At 42.5% G+C, this 16,622-nt stretch overlaps 1 protein-coding gene across 2 annotated transcripts in view; it reads left to right on the top strand.

Moving 5' to 3' along the window:
• Positions 1 to 16,622, top strand: part of rasa3 (RAS p21 protein activator 3) — a 179,622-nt gene that overhangs the window by 89,175 nt on the left and 73,825 nt on the right. For both annotated transcript variants that reach the window (XM_048532325.2, XM_048532326.2), the window contains exons 2-3: positions 1,703 to 1,820; positions 11,406 to 11,509. In XM_048532325.2, coding sequence (XP_048388282.1) covers positions 1,703 to 1,820; positions 11,406 to 11,509 — 222 coding nt within the window. The remainder of the gene's footprint in view (positions 1 to 1,702; positions 1,821 to 11,405; positions 11,510 to 16,622) is intronic.

Below are 16,622 nucleotides of genomic sequence, written 5' to 3'. Positions count from 1 at the left end.
AGGGTTGTACCCTGGGGGGACCTCTTCAGAAGTGTTTGCTTTGGGTATAATTTCTGTACAGACTGTCACACAGGCTCCATGGTTACATCTTATTTTTGAGGAGTGGCACTCATTAACCCAAATAGCTAGCAAAATAATCACAGCAGTTAAAATACATTAATTAGTTTGCTATAAATTGCTGTAAGCTCTGGGCTGTGTATGTGTGAGAGTAATTTTATTTATGTTTCTTTTCCACCCACTTCAGTTTCTCATAAGTACATCTGCCAAGTTTCTAATGAGCCACAAAAGAGGTTTGCTCTTTCCTTGGGTTCTTTCTGACCTGGGGAAGAACTGTCATTTAGTCTGAAAACAGGCAGCCATTCATTTATAAAGGTGCATGTCAAAAAACACGCTGTGACATTGATTGAGGGTTAATTATGGACATTAAGTGAGATGTTAGACTGATTCCCCTGCCTTCTCTGGTAACTGTAAAAGAACTGGGGGTAGTGCCCCCCCATTGTCCTGTCCAACCAACATTGCAAAAATGCATTTTCTGATGATTATTACACTGCTGCTTATGGGATTTTGTCGTGTGCTAAGGGCTGCTGCATTTCCAATATTACAGCAGCGGCGGCAGAACTTGAAGAGTACTTCAATGGCTGTTGAGTGCTTTGGGGTGTCCTGATGTCATGGACTCTGCACTCCCTATCTCTGTAACCTTGTTCTGCTCCATAACCACTGCTGTCTCTGCATTCCATGGGTGGTGGGCGTCTGGAACGCGTTGCCAGCGGAGGTGGTAGACGCAGACATGTTAGCGTCTTTTAAGATGTATCTGGACAGGTACATGGATGGGCAGGGAGCAAATGGACACAGACTCTTAGAAAATAGATGACAGGTTAGACGGAGGATCTCGATCGGCACAGGCTTGGAGGGCTGAAGGCCCTGTTCCTGTGCTGAAATTTTCTTTGTTCTTTGTTCATTTCTGCAATTCTGAGCTTTTATACATCCCTGATTGCCATTGCTGCCCAAGCCTTCAAATGCCTAGGCCCTGAGCTTTGGAATTAACAATTCTCCCACCCATCAAACCAACCTCCTCCCCCCACTTGTCTACCTACCTTTCCTTTAAAATGCATCTCCAAATTTTTGGTTGTTTGTCCTAATTTTTTATGGCTCTGTGTCAAATTCTGCCTGATAATTTGTCCATGATGCAAGTTGTTGTCATTATGTTATGAATTAAATTGAACCCTAAGATAATAAAATGTGAGGCTGGATGAACACAGCAGGCCAAGCAGCATCTCAGGAGCACAAAAGCTGACGTTTCGGGCCTAGACCCTTCATCAGAGGGCTCTCTGATGAAGGGTCTAGGCCCGAAACGTCAGCTTTTGTGCTCCTGAGATGCTGCTTGGCCTGCTGTGTTCATCCAGCCTCACATTTTATTATCTTGGAATTCTCCAGCATCTGCAGTTCCCATTATCTCTAAATTGAACCCTGATGGGCTGACATTTGGAGAAAGCACCTTTCTGCCAGTGTGCAAGGATAACTGTATTAACCAAAGTTTGTATTTTGGTTGTGTTAAGAGATGGAGGGAACATAGCAGGTTGGAATTCAGGCATTTTTCTCATCTGCACTGAGTCTGGGATTTCCATATAAAGTTCTGTAGAGAATAGCGATCTCATGTTTTGACACCAGTGTTATTTACATGTCCTGTCTTCTCTCCTTGCAGGAGAAGCGAAAAATATGCCTCCGTACCCAGGACCAAACAAAATGAGGGACTGCTACTGTACTGTCAATCTGGATCAAGAAGAGGTGTTCAGGACCAAAATAGTGGAGAAATCCTTATGGTATATGTTCTAACACTACTGAATTTTAAATTCACTTTTAATTATCTTCCTACTGACAGTAAAATATTTTATTCTTGTGTCAAACAGCCAGAATGACATTTCTACATTTATTCAAATGATTCTCACTCTCTGAAGCTGCTACCTATTATTGACAGATTTACACATGACTTCACATGTCTCTACTTCAATAATTTGTCTAGAATTAAATGAATACAGATACCTTGGAAGGGTTGGAGGAGGTTCATGGATAGGGAAGGTTTTTGTTGATGCTGTTTATGGTTTTCTATGTTAACCCATGTAGCATTTACTGCAAATAGTTGGGTTCTTGTTGAGTCAGAGACCTTGAATTTCATTTACAACACTAACTCGCCTATACTATAACAGTCACACACACACAGCTTGGATTCTGTGATTAAGGATGGTACTGTACATTACATACATAGAGCCGATGGTACTGTGCATTACATACATAGATCTGACTGATTGAAGACATTACACTGACTCCATAGCACCGAAAGAGTGGCTGAAGATGAGCTGCTCATCTTTATACTGAAAAGTCACATGTCACAATGTCAATACAGGTACATAACATCAAAGGTACAGGCTCACAAACAATAAAATCAGATTAAGTGACATTCTAAAATTCCGACCGCTTAATCTGAACTGTCAACATCTTTTCTTGCCCTGCACTCCAAACCACCTCCCCAAACTATTACATAAATGTCCCCTCCACACTTCATGTCAGCTCTGATGAAGAGTCATTGAGACTCGAAACGTTAGCTTTCTTTCTCTCCATGGATGCTGCCTGACCCGCTGTAATCTCCAGCAATTTTTTTGTTTTCAGTACGGATTCCAGCATCTGCAGTAATTTGCTCTTTAAGCTACTTGTCTGTCTGATCTAGAATCCATTACATAATATAGCAGAGGCCTTGACGGGATTAGATTATAGAGAGGAGAATTTTTTAAAAAGGCAATGCTTGACGAGGAGCCAATGTAGGTTAAGCAGCACAGCAGTGAGGAGTGGACAGGACACACTGTGAGTTAATACATAAGCAACAGAGGTTTGTATGACCTCACGTGTTTGGGGTATAGCGTGTGAGAGAATAATTTGGATTGTGTTGGGGTAGTCAGGTCTGGAGGTGGCAAAGACACCCAATAAAGATTTCTGCAGCAGGTGAGCAGAGGTAGCAGCAGAGTTCAGGTGATGTGCTGGAGACTGAAACAAAGTGACTTAGTGATGGCACACATATGTGGTCACAAAGTCTTCCAGAGCCATAAATGACTTCAACTTTATGAGCAGCATGACTCAGTTTCAGACAGTTGCCTAGGAAAAAGATGTATGGTCAGGAAATGATGTTTACAATGGGGACAGCAAACAATAGCTTTGGATTACCCAAAACTTTATGACCTCCTCAGTGTGGAATGCTTGGAAGCAAGCCTTTTCTGGATTTCTGAATTTTCTGGATTGCGGAATTATATTAGAATGGCTAAGAATCGCTGTGTGAACCAGAAAACATCATGGACATAAAAACCCATTTGAAGCACAAGCAATGATAAAACGCTATAAAGCAGTAATAAATTTGTTTAATCATCAAACCGCTGTTTCTGTTTCAAAATTATGGTACTACATTGATGCTAGTTACATCAAGGATCTGCTAAAAGCATTTCCAGCCGCCTTGTTTTGTCTCAACAATATATATCTAGCTGCCTGGGTAGTTTCTTTACCTTGTTTGGATTTTTAACCTAGAAATAAATGTTGAAATTTAAGATTCATGTAGATTCACTATTAAAGTGTGTGTGACAACTTTTGTTTGCATTTGTGAACTGTCACACAGTGGGATATCCAATTTCAAAATTTTGGCCCTTCAAACATTCATCAGCCTCAGCATTTCAATTCCTTAATTTTACCTGATTAGTACCCAATGCAAATACCCCGAAGAATGGTGCATCAGATTCTGCTGAACAGTTTACCCAGTATGGAACTTGGTGTGTGGTATCTGAAGTTTAGTGTGCAGTTTGGAGAATCTGCATCATTTTGCTTTTTTTAGAATGAATGGGAGAGCACCTCAGATCTTATATGATACAGAAGAAAACGCTTACGTTCTATCAAATTTAGAACAACCCAACATCCTTTGCAGTGAATGAAATGCGATTGAAGTGAGGTTGTTATTACAACATAATAATAGCCTGAAAATTTGTTCTGATGATATTGGCAGAGGAGAAATTACTAACCAGGGCATTATTTTTCTTCCATTAATGCTACAATATCTTTTACATCCACCAGAAAAGGTAGACGGGGCATGTGTTTAATATTTCTGCCAGAAAGACTGCACCTCTGTCAGTGTAGCACTCCCTCGGTGTCACACTCCTAGTGCCAACTAAATTTTATGCTCTCATCCCAGGACTGAGATTTGAACCTACCAACAACTGTCTGACTCAGATACAACTGTGTCACTGCAAATCATAATGTAGCATTCAGGCAATTACTGTGGATAAAACATTTATGCTTGTGACCCTTATGAATAGCTTTACTGAAATGTAGTTCAGCTATTATTAGGGAACTGTACAATCATTAAAATATAGTCTGAAGTTAATTATGTTTAAAACTCTGGTTAAAAAGAACATTGGAGATTAATGTTCTGTGCTACGTGTTCTGTGATAAACCTGCCAGAAACATTTGGCTTTAGATGAACAAATAAATATATTTAAAGCTAAAAATGGAGGGAGATTTTAAATAAATGGGTGAATTGAGTCAGGCTGCTTTATGTTTGAAAAACCAAATTGTCTGTACCCCTTGTACAATTGATCAAACACGTCATCAGGTCTAATGAAAATGAAACAAGATCAATTTTGCAATCTGCAATTCTGACACAGACCCTCTTTTAGTGGCAGCAAGCATTGATACTTCAGCAACAGAGGCTGCTTTCTGTGCCACGGAGTATTCACCCAGGAAAATGAGTAACTGAATCATCAGCTGGAGCCTGAATCAGACGCGCTGACCTTGTGTTCAAAGCCCTGATGAGTGTTTAGATCTCAGAGCCATCGGTGTCAGGAAAGCTTAGTCATCAGGTTTACATTGAATAGAAGAGGAAAAGCCAGTTCGCCCATCAAGGTCACACTCTATAATGGCTGGTGTGTGACCTCACAGGGAAAGAACAACTTCTATCTACATAATGCCTTTAACGTGGAGAAATATTTCGCGGTATTGAGCAGAAACATTATAACCGAAGCCCATGAGTAGATACTTGGCCAGGTGACTGAAAGTTTGGTCAAGAGGTATACTTTAAAGAATTTCTTAAAACTGGAAAGTGAGTTGGAAAGGTTTAGTGAGAAATTCCCAGACTTTGGTACCAAGGGTATTGAAGATGCCTGTTCAAAATCAGAAAAGGTCAGAGTTTGAGAAGCACAAAGATCTTAGAGTGCTTTCGGGCAGTAGGAGATGTGGAGAGCTAAGGCCACCATGGAATTGAAGAAATATTTGAGTTTGTAAGCCGCAGTGTTGTTGGAGTAGGATTGAAGGTCAGTGAGCACAGTGATGACAGTGGGACAGGCCATGCTGTGAGTTAAGAGCTGGAAATGCAAAAAGTACAGGAAATAAACTAAAGTCTTTCACGGGGCCAAGGGTCGTCAAATTTTCTGAATGAGCTTCCCAAGCAGTCAGAGTAGAAGAGATTGCACAGACTAAATTATCTGGAAAAAGGCATTTAACTTCTGTATAATACAGTCTCAGCTGCAGTCAGGAACCTGTCCAGCTCCCACCACACCCAGTGGCAACACATTCCGGAGGTTCACAGCTCTCTGGGAATGGAAGACACACCCAACATCCAGTCTTATCCTTACATTTATCCCAGAATGTATGACTTTATTCTTTTTTTATATAGCCATCGGGGATCTGAGGGCTCCACCCCACTAAATTAATACGTTTGAAAACTAAAGTCAGAAGTTGCAACTGAGTGACACAAAGAGCTTTGTTGTTTCTCCAGCTGATGAAGACCAGAGTCTTCCTGTCATCTACAGTGCTGGGAAAGTTAGGGTGAGACTCAAAGACGGCCCACCTTTTATGTTTCCAGCCAATCTCAACTTGTATTGGAGCCTGATGAGCCAATTTCACACATCACTCACATCAAATTATTCAGTTCAAATCTCAAAGCATTTTTAATTTGCTTCTATGCTGTTTTGTGTCCCAATACTTCAAATCTTTGCAAGTGAGCATTAGAGGCTTTATTGACTAAAACCAGGGATTTCGCCTGTCACTCCTTTCCGAAAAGATAATTCAGTGCCAGCATTTGAACAAGAGTCTCCCTTAACAAGTGAATAAAGAAACTGCTTTTTTAGCTTTGCCAAATAAATATACAGAGATTTTTTTTTATATTTGGTTTCGGTTGAGAAGCAAAGCAGAATTGTCTCACATTTGCTTACAGCGCACTCAGAGCTGGCAAACTGAACAGGGACCCGTTGAGAATATAACAAAAACAGAAGTTGCTGGAAATGCTCAGCAGGTCTGGCAGCATCTGTGAAGAAACATCAGAGTTAACGTTTCGGGTCCGGTGACCCTTCCTCAGAACTGATGGTAGCCGGAAAATTGTTGGTTTAAATGCACAATTTAGGCGTGGGGGAGAGGGGCAAGGAGTAAACGTTAGGTAGGGATAGTGCCCAAGGAGAGAGAAGAGTAGTTGGATAGACAAAGGAGTGGATAGCAAACAAAAACAGAAATTGCTGGAATAACTCAGCAGGGTCTGGCAGCATCTGTGAAGAAAAGTTCAGAGTTAACATTTTGGGTCCAGTGACCCTTCCTCAGATGATAGCGATTTGGTTAGGAGGATGATGGGAAATGTTAGTGACTAGCAATAAGTAGTGTGTGATGGCAGGCTATGTGATAACAAGGCCTAGTGTGTGGGGTAGGGGGCTGGGACATGGGAGAGTTTAGGTCCTAAAATTATTGAATTTGATATTGAGTCAGGAGGGCTGCAGGGTCCCCAAGCCGAGAGTGAGGTGTTTTTCTTCCAGCTTGTACTGAGCTTTGCTGGAGTATTGCAGCAGATTTGAGACAGAGATGTTGGACAGGGAACAGGGTGGCACTTTAAAGTGGCAGGCAACTGGAAGGTCAGGGTCCTTTTTGCGAGAGAATTGTTGAGAATGTCTTTTTTCCACATGTTGCTGCTGAGGATTTCTGTGAGTTTAAGCTCCAGTACGGCAGTGACTAGCTATTTGCTAAGATTCCCAGTGCCCTGTCCTGGGCGATTCTGCTGAAGCAGGACAATAGAATTTATGGCCATGCAGGTTGAAAGGTCGAGGGTTCCTAACTGGGTTAAATTGAGGATAGGTTATATAGACTAGGTTTGCATTTCCTCAAATAAGCATAATTAAGGGGTCATTTATTCAAAATGCTTATGATTATAGAAATAGTTCATGGGTTTGATAGAGAGAAACTATGTTCTTTTCTGCAAAGCGGCAGAACCTTAAAATGGGAAATGGACCATTCAGGTTGACGTCAATTGACACATTTTCACACAAGGGATATTAATGAAGGGTATTAAAGATTCTGGATTAAAGGTTGGCAAATGGAATTCAAATACAGACCAGCCATGATCAAATGAAATGTTAGAACAGACTCAGTGGGCTGAATGGCCTCCTGTTTCTACCATGCTGAGTTAAGGCAGAAAAATAGAGTCAGCATCTGAGGGCTGGGCTGAGGAACGAGGGTCATGGAAGTGTTGCCAGGCAAAACAACCTCGTCACTTGGGGAGGGTGGACATTTTGAGTGTGTTTTCTAAGGTTTCGCTTCCAGCTTCTGGCCTCTAAAAATGAACTGTAATTACGAGTAAATTAGCAATAAAGTTGTATTGTCATTGTTCTTTACTGTGCTGGCAGAACACCCTACAGCGCTGCATATGCTGTGGATTACTTTAGAGGAGCAGCCAATATTCATGAGGCAAACCAGGCAACCAAATATTCACAACAGATGGAGTGGATGACCAGTTAGCCTGTTATTTTTCAGGTTATGCAAGAGGATAATGTTGGTCAGAATGTGAGGAGGACTGCCCAACTCTTTGCCCCAGTCATGGCCTGGAAAATCTTTAACTCCCAGCTGAACGGACAGTGGGTGCGGTAAAAGTGGGTGTAGGGAGGCTCTGAAGCAGGGGAGGGAGCGATGAGGAGAAGAGGGCAAGGAGGAAGTGGAAAAGCAGTGGCAAGGAGACGAGCAGGAGGAGGATACAGCTTGATAAAGGATGTTACTTCTCAGAATCAATGGTCCCCTATCATATGATAATTCTAAAAATCATATTAGAATAGCTATTTTGGTCAACCTCTTCAGACATATTATGACACACCTCCCGTGCAAGTGACCCATCAGTGTGCCACAAGACTTTCTCAGCTTTTATAAAATTCTAAAGCTACAGGGTTTGTTGAATCATTTGCAGCCCTTGCATTCAGACTGGACCTTGCGATGAATACTAATTAATCACTGTCATGTGACATAAAATTAATGCCAGATGCTACAGTACACAAAGCCTCATTCTAACATGGAACAAATACTTCCTAAATCTGTTCAACCCCTCGCTCCCTCCCTCACAGCATCTTTAACATTCAGTCTGCAAGTTGCATGACCAGTCTTAACCAGCACTGCGGGAATTTGTGATCTCAGGCGATGTTCTTTCTCTCATAAATAGCTGATGCATCGTTCAGGAGCTCTGCTGAATGGTGGTGTATATCAGTAATGTTTACCAACCTGATTGCAACCCCCCTTCCTCATTTCAAGACAGATCTTTTCCTTCACAATAAGGACAGACAATGAGGTTGAGACTGAGATTTTAAGGTTGACACACAAATTTGTTAGAATTATTTTTAATGGTGAAATATACATAAAAAGATAGCTTTCAACTTTATCTTATCAGCAAATTTGGGCTTGTCTCTTTAGGATGCTCTGATGTATGGAGGAAGGATTTTCAGGTTGAAACCCAATGATACGTTACAAGTACCCTTTGGCCATAAAGCCCTGGAGTGGGACTCGAACCGGGAACCTCTGGTTCAGAAGTAGGATACTACCCACTGCACTTTCTCCCTTCAGGGAAGCTAAGAATATGCAACATGTATGTTCTAAAAGTGACTAAGAACAGTTCTGAATTAGGGTCTGATATGCTGGGCTGCTCTATCACATTTCCACAGATTCAGTTTCATATGTTTTCTGTGTGTTGTTTCCCACAAGTTGGAATTAATCACAGCTTTAGAATCAAATGGTGGAACTTTATTGAATGTTTTTCTTGCCGCTGTTCACTCGACTGATGCATTGTTACAGGTCACATGACTGAAATGCAGCAATGACTGTGATATGGATTCACAAAGCAGTTAGTTCCTGACTCTTTATGAAAAATATAACAGTACACCTTTTTTATGAGATTGATGCCCTGTCTCTCCATTCAGGTAAAAATTAAAGGTTTCACTGTTTTGAAGAGCAAGGAATAGTTGTCCTTAATTTCCTGCCAATAGTTACCCCTTAACCATAAACTTAAAAAGAGATGATCTGGTTATTATCACGTTCCTGCTTGTGAGAGCTGGCAATTCAGATTTGGGCTACTATTTACCACACTGCACCAGTGATTGTAGTTCAATAAATACATAATTAACTGTAAAACATTTCTGGAGATCATGAGGGGCGTTATAAAAATGTACATTTTTCTGTTGAATATATGAGAAAGAGGTATTTTCCTGGCGTCAATGACCTTTTTCCACATCTTTAACTTTTCTTGGGTTGTTGAGATTCCCTGCTTGCCATCGCGAGGTTGGTTTCAAGTTTGCACAATTAAGAGTCAAATGTTCCAAAGCAAACATTGAAAAGCTAAAGAGCCATCTGGGCGTGATATAAAGTTGAAAGGATGAAACATAGAATATTTGCACTTTGAAGTTCTCTGAGCTGCGATTACTCTATTGTAGCTATTCCCAGGTTTTGACCTGTCAAGCTATAAGTGTTCCAGTGAGTGAACATTTCACAACTGCCTTACATATCATTTGAATGTTATCATTGACAAAATGTTGTCCAGAGTCCAGTTCAAATTGTATTTTGCTAATTCATTTTTGAGTATGCTGAAAAGAAACATGTTGCTGATTTTTTTTGACTTCTAAACAATTGCAAGAATGCAAAATTTCAAATGATCTCAACATCCTATATCCAGGGGAGAACAGTGTAGATTGGTTGACAAATTGACACTCAAATTGCCAAGGTGTTGTCATGAAGAAAGCACTGGGGAGCTATAAGCACTCTAAGCTGCTGGACAATTCAGAAAAGCTGCAAAACTTGAACATTTTTATGTGCCAACATATACTTTTTTCATTAAAAGTTCAGTAAGGGCATACAAAGGTTAAGAACAGTTCTATACAGATTTTGCAGAAAGAAAGAACAACACATTGGCATTTGATGTTCTCCAGAGCTTCCATGCAGCTACAAAACAAAGCATTTTCTGCTCATGTGAGGAAAACTATTTACATTCCTTTTATGACAATGAGGGGATTTTGGATCTTAATAGCCTGTCGTCATACTTTGGCAGGAAGACCTTACATGGTGGTCTTTCCCCACTGTGCTGTGGCAGCAGCTGCTCCAAGCTTTAATGCATCCCTCAGCACATGGTCCTGGACCTTGGAATGCGCCAGTCTGCAGCACACGGTTGAGGTCAACCCTTCACACTAGAAGACCAACTTTGTTTCGGGCAGACCAAAGAATGTCTGTTGCCGAGTTGATAGTACCCCATGTGCAGCTGCTGTTTGTCTCAGTGTCCTCCCAACTCGAGGAACAGCCCATAGAGTCATAGAGCCCCTACAGTGTAGAAACAAGCCCTTCGGCCCAACAAGTCCACACCGGCCTTCAGGGAGCACAGAGTCTTCCGTCATGATGCTTCTCGGATGACACTCATCCAAAACCTCTGCACCCTCTCTAGAACTTCTTTGCAAAGGTGCAAATCTTGAAAATATTAAACATGGTTCTGTCCATGGCATGCTGTGTTGACTTGCTAACCAAACAGCACCCTTTCCTCCTGTTGTTTTAATTGTGACAGTTGAAATTTGGCATTTTTGCATTTGTCCATTGATGAATGCAAGACACGTATTTCTAGTTTCAGCTATATTCCAGTTCTGTACGAACAAGTAACTGTTTCAATTTTTACAAATTTTTGCTTACTTTACAGTCACTAACAAAACTGGCATTTCTTGCCCATTCCCAGTTACCCAGAATTTGATGCAGCTTAAGTAGCACAGGGCAGTTGTATGAGACTGGAGTCACCTATTATACCAGACCTGGCTATTACGTTAAATTTCTTTTCCTAAAGATTATTGATGAACCTTTAAGGGTTTTAAGGATAATCTAATAACTTAATGGTTGCTTTTACAGACATCATCATTTTATATTTTTGAACTGAACTGAACCTGTTGTGTGATTTGATTTCATATTCTAATCGCCGAGTAACATAAACGCAACACTGCTGAACCTGACAACTGTTTAGACTGAACACGAACTAAGGGTTTAATAACAGAATGATGTCTTTTATAAAAAAAACTGAAAGCAAATCAACTTACAAAGACCATCTCTCATTTCAGCCCCTTTTATGGTGAAGACTTCTATTGTGAAATCCCAAGAACTTTTCGCTATTTAGCATTTTATATTTTTGACAGAGATGTCTTTCGGAGGGATTCAATTATTGGTAAGTGAAAACCTTGATGATCAGTTGTTTAATTTGCAGTTAGATTTTCCAATATCAGTCTTTTGTCCCAACTGAATTCTCGGGGTGGAGGCATGGTATCTGTCTCCTCGGCACTGCTCCAAAAGCTTAATATCAATTTTCCTTGGACAGTGAGTACTTTAGGGTGGATATCACTTCCACCTGTATTTAGCAAACAAATTACTCCCCTTGTTAATTTAGGGACACTAATTTCAGGGACAGAAAGAAATCATACTGTAATACTGACAGTAAAAGCGATAATCAGACAATTGGCTAGTCTTCAGCACAGAAATAAGCACACATCACATTGAAGTTTATGCTAATTATTGGTTTGTTCCCAGTATATGAACACTGCTGGTGAATCCAGAATCCATTGCTGTTCCCTAATTGCCGCTCAGAAGGTGGTGATGAGGCTCGGCCATAGTTTTAGACATTTTCATAGAGATTTTTAAGCAACTGAATAGCTAACTAGACCACTTCAGAGTGCAATCAATCATACTGCTGTAACTAAGGACATCACATCTCCTTCCTTAAAAGTCATGAACAAACCATTTCTTACTTAAGTGGCAATTTGCTAGTTTTACAAAGATTAGCTTTCAATTTCCAATTTATTTATTGAGCTAAATTTAAATTCCCCCTGCAGCTACTGTGGTGGAATTTGAACTCATGTCTCACAGTCATTCATCCAAACTTCTGGATTACTAGGCTAATTATATAAGCACCATGCTGCTATTCTGTACTACAGGTCAAGAACCAGCCTTGGAAAACATCGGCATATTTTGCAGGCTAGGTGATATATTCCAGGACTGAAAAGAATTTGTCTCATTCCAGGTTGGTGCTGGGGTTTAAAATCTTGGGTTTCCTTCAGATGCCTGGCACTATGGCAGTGAGAGAAGTATTCAGATATCTTCTGTTCTTAAAGGTGAGCAGGAGAATTAAAAGCAGCCTGTGATATGCAGGATTCCTAGCTCACAAAATAGATTGAATTTGGCAGAGGAACCACTGACGCAGACATGTAGTAATTAGTTGTATGACAACAACACTTTCTTTTGAACAATTTCCTTAATGTAGAAAAAAATCCCATGGTGTTTCACAGGAGTGTATTCCAACAATACTTGTGAAATCTGTAGGTTGTATTACTTGCGTGATTTGTTGATTTGTTTCCTCACTTGAAAACGTTACATTTGTATTTTCAAAGATAATTTTTCAGTTGATAACTGTAAATGGATTTTCTGATCATGCATCTCATTGCTGTTAATGGGACCTTGCTGTGCACATATTTGTTGCGAAATTTCTTACATGACAATGCTAGAAACACAGCGACATCTCACCAACAGTAATGACGATCTGTTGTAGAAGGATAAACTTGGATTGAAATTTCATTGGATTGAATCAAAAGTGCCCTGGAACTTTGAAGTCCAATCCATAGTACAGCAGTCCCTCTGCACTGACCCAATGACAGTGCAACTCTCCCTCTTACAGATTGCCTGCAGTTCAGCGCTCCCTCAGTACTGGCCATCTGATTGGGTAGTGCTATCTCAGCACTGACCCTCTGACAGTGCGGCACTTCCTCGGTACTGACCCTCTGACAGTGCAGCGCTCCCTCAGCACTGACCCTCTGACAGTGCGGCACTTCCTCGGTACTGACCCTCTGACAGTGCAGCACTCCCTCAGTACTGACTCTCTGACAGTGCAGCGCTCCCTCAGTACTGACTCTCTGACAGTGCAGCGCTCCCTCAGTACTGACCCTCTGACAGTGCAGCACTCCCTCAGTACTGACCCTCTGACAGTGCAGCGCTCCCTCAGTACTGACCCACTGACAGTGCAGCGCTCCCTCAGTACTGACCCTCTGACAGTGCAGCACTCCCTCAGTACTGACTCTCTGACAGTGCAGCGCTCCCTCAGTACTGACTCTCTGACAGTGCAGCGCTCCCTCAGTACTGACTCTCTGACAGTGCAGCGCTCCCTCAGTACTGACCCACTGACAGTGCAGCGCTCCCTCAGCACTGACCCTCTGACAGTGCGGCACTTCCTCGGTACTGACCCTCTGACAGTGCAGCACTCCCTCAGTACTGACTCTCTGACAGTGCAGCGCTCCCTCAGTACTGACTCTCTGACAGTGCAGCGCTCCCTCAGTACTGACCCTCTGACAGTGCAGCACTCCCTCAGTACTGACCCTCTGACAGTGCAGCGCTCCCTCAGTACTGACCCACTGACAGTGCAGCGCTCCCTCAGTACTGACCCTCTGACAGTGCAGCACTCCCTCAGTACTGACTCTCTGACAGTGCAGCGCTCCCTCAGTACTGACTCTCTGACAGTGCAGCGCTCCCTCAGTACTGACCCACTGACAGTGCAGCGCTCCCTCAGCACTGACCCTCTGACAGTGCGGCACTTCCTCGGTACTGACCCTCTGACAGTGCAGCGCTCCCTCAGTACTGACCCTCTGACAGTGCAGCGCTCCCTCAGTACTGACCCTCTGACAGTGCAGCACTCCCTCAGTACTGACCCTCTGACAGTGCAGCACTCCCTCAGTACTGACCCTCTGACAGTGCAGCGCTCCCTCAGTACTGACCCTCTGACAGTGCAGCACTCCCTCAATACTGACCCTCTGACAGTGCAGCGCTCCCTCAGTACTGACCCTCTGACAGTGCAGTGCTCCCTCAATACTGACCCTCTGACAGTGCAGCGCTCCCTCAGTACTGACCCTCTGACAGTGCAGTGCTCCCTCAGTACTGACCCTCTGACAGTGCAGCGCTCCCTCAGTACTGACCCTCTGACAGTGCAGCGCTCCCTCAGTACTGACCCTCTGACAGTGCAGCACTCCCTCAGTACTGACCCTCTGACAGTGCAGCGCTCCCTCAGTACTGACCCTCTGACAGTGCAACGCTCCCTCAGTACTGACCCTCTGACAGTGCAGCGCTCCCTCAGTACTGACCCTCTGACAGTGCAGCACTCCCTCAGTACTGACCCTCTGACAGTGCAGCGCTCCCTCAGTACTGACCCTCTGACAGTGCAGCACACCCTCAGTACTGACCGTCATACAGTCCAGCACTCCCTCAGTACTGACCCTCTGACAGTGCAGCGCTCCCTCAGTATTGACCCTCTGACAGTGCAGCACTCCCTCAGTACTGACCCTCTGACAGTGCAGCGCTCCCTCAGTACTGACCCTCTGACAGTGCAGCACCCTCTTCGTTCTGATCCTTGCACCGTATTTGACTATATCCTCACATCTGTGGACCTGGGCCTGATCTTTTGACTCCTGCTTGAAAGTGCTATCCACTGAGTTTCGACTGATTTGCCTGGCAGCTAGTAAAATCTGTATCAGATTTCATTGTTAATTTGTTATGTAAATAAGAAGAGTATGGTTCAAGAGTCATGGCAAAAGACTGATTTAATGCATTTTTCTTGCGCTTCGGAATCATTAGGCTTTGCTTTTTGCTTTGAGGTTTGCACACTCAATGTTGTAGCTGCAGGACTTGCACTTGTAACTGTTTTAAACAGAGTCAGATGTCTTGGAATGTCAATCTGCTTGTTGCTGTTGTGGCAAAATCAGAATTGAACAAATGGCACGATATATATTTGGTTGTAGTTCACCATGCATTGAGCCACCACAATGATGGACTAGTTATGCACAGAAAGCATAGCCAGTCACAGTGTTTTAACAGTGTTATCTTGGAGAGGAATATGTTCCTGATATCCTCCCCTGCCTGACTTTAGAAATACAACTGTGAAATATTTTGAAACCTTCTTACTACACACTGAGTCATTGCAAGCCATTTTTGAGTTGTGGGTTGGAATCTTTTACGTTGGCTTTGCCTACTGATGGACTGAGTGAACTGTGGCAGATGGAATTCAATGTAAGCATGTGTGAGGTTATCCATTTTGGATTGATGAAGGATAAATGAGGCACTCCCTCGGTGGCATGAAGGCATTCAGTGTATGTCCGAAGAGGTTTCGGGCTTCAGCTGCATAGATCTTTAAAATGTGATGAACGGGTGCAGAAAATGTTTAATACAGATAATGGAATGCTGGCCTTTATGTTTAGAGGACTGGAATACAAGGATGCAGAAGTTATGCTGCAGTTAGACAAAACTTGGGTTGGACCCCACTTGGAGTACTGTGAGGATCTGGTACCACATCTTAGGGAGGGTTTTTCAGTCTTCGAAGGAGTACACAGTAGGTTTACAAGAACGATACCTGGACTTAAGGGATTGAGCTATGATGAAAGATGGTGCAAACTGTATCTATTCTTTCTGGAATTTAGAAGGTTAGGGGGTGATCTGATCAAAGTCTTCAAGGTTTTAATAGGAAAAGGCAGGATAGATAAAATTAAACTATTTCCACTTGTAGACGCAACTAGAATTAGAAGGTATAGTATGTGAATTCGGGCTGGCCTGTTTGGGAGCGATATTAGGAAGCAATTCTAACCGCAAAGGGTGGTAGATGTTTGGAACTCGCTTTGATAATGACAGTGGATGCAGGACCAGTTGTTAATTTTAAATCTGAGATAGTTGAATTTTTGTTAAGAACAGGCGTTAAGGGATATGGGCCACAGGCAGGTTAGGTTTAGGGTTGGCCTGTTGATAGGCACGATCTCATTGAATGGTGCATCAGACTTGAGGGGCTGAATGGCCTTCTCATGTTCCAATATTGTTCAGAATTAGCCGACATGTCTCATCTGAAAGACTACAAGTCTGATAGTGCAGTGCTCCCTTTGTACCGACCCTCTGATAATGCAGCTCTTCCTCAGTGCCAGTTCTCCAATAGTGCAATTTTGCTATGTGTTACTGGTTGCTGTGTTGCCTGTTACTAACGGTAGTCGCACTTTTACCTTTGCATGTTGTATGTGTAGCTCCCTGGGATGCCCTGAGAAATTACCAAAGTGAGGCGTGAATTGGAGACTTTTCTTCACTGTTTTTATGCAGTTGAGGGAGTTCATGGCTTTTTGCTGGAGGACTATTTTTATTCTGTCTTGTGCTTTGTTCATGTAGAACAGGTGTAATGCAAAAGAACTGACTTCACCTCAGATTGAACCAACTTGGTAACAAGCCCACCTACACTACTGGGATTGCACTGAGTTCAGTAGGTCTTAGGA

This window comes from Stegostoma tigrinum, chromosome 6 (assembly GCF_030684315.1).
Source record: "Stegostoma tigrinum isolate sSteTig4 chromosome 6, sSteTig4.hap1, whole genome shotgun sequence".
Lineage (NCBI taxonomy): Eukaryota > Metazoa > Chordata > Chondrichthyes > Orectolobiformes > Stegostomatidae > Stegostoma > Stegostoma tigrinum.
This window is presented reverse-complemented; position numbering and strand designations above follow the sequence as displayed.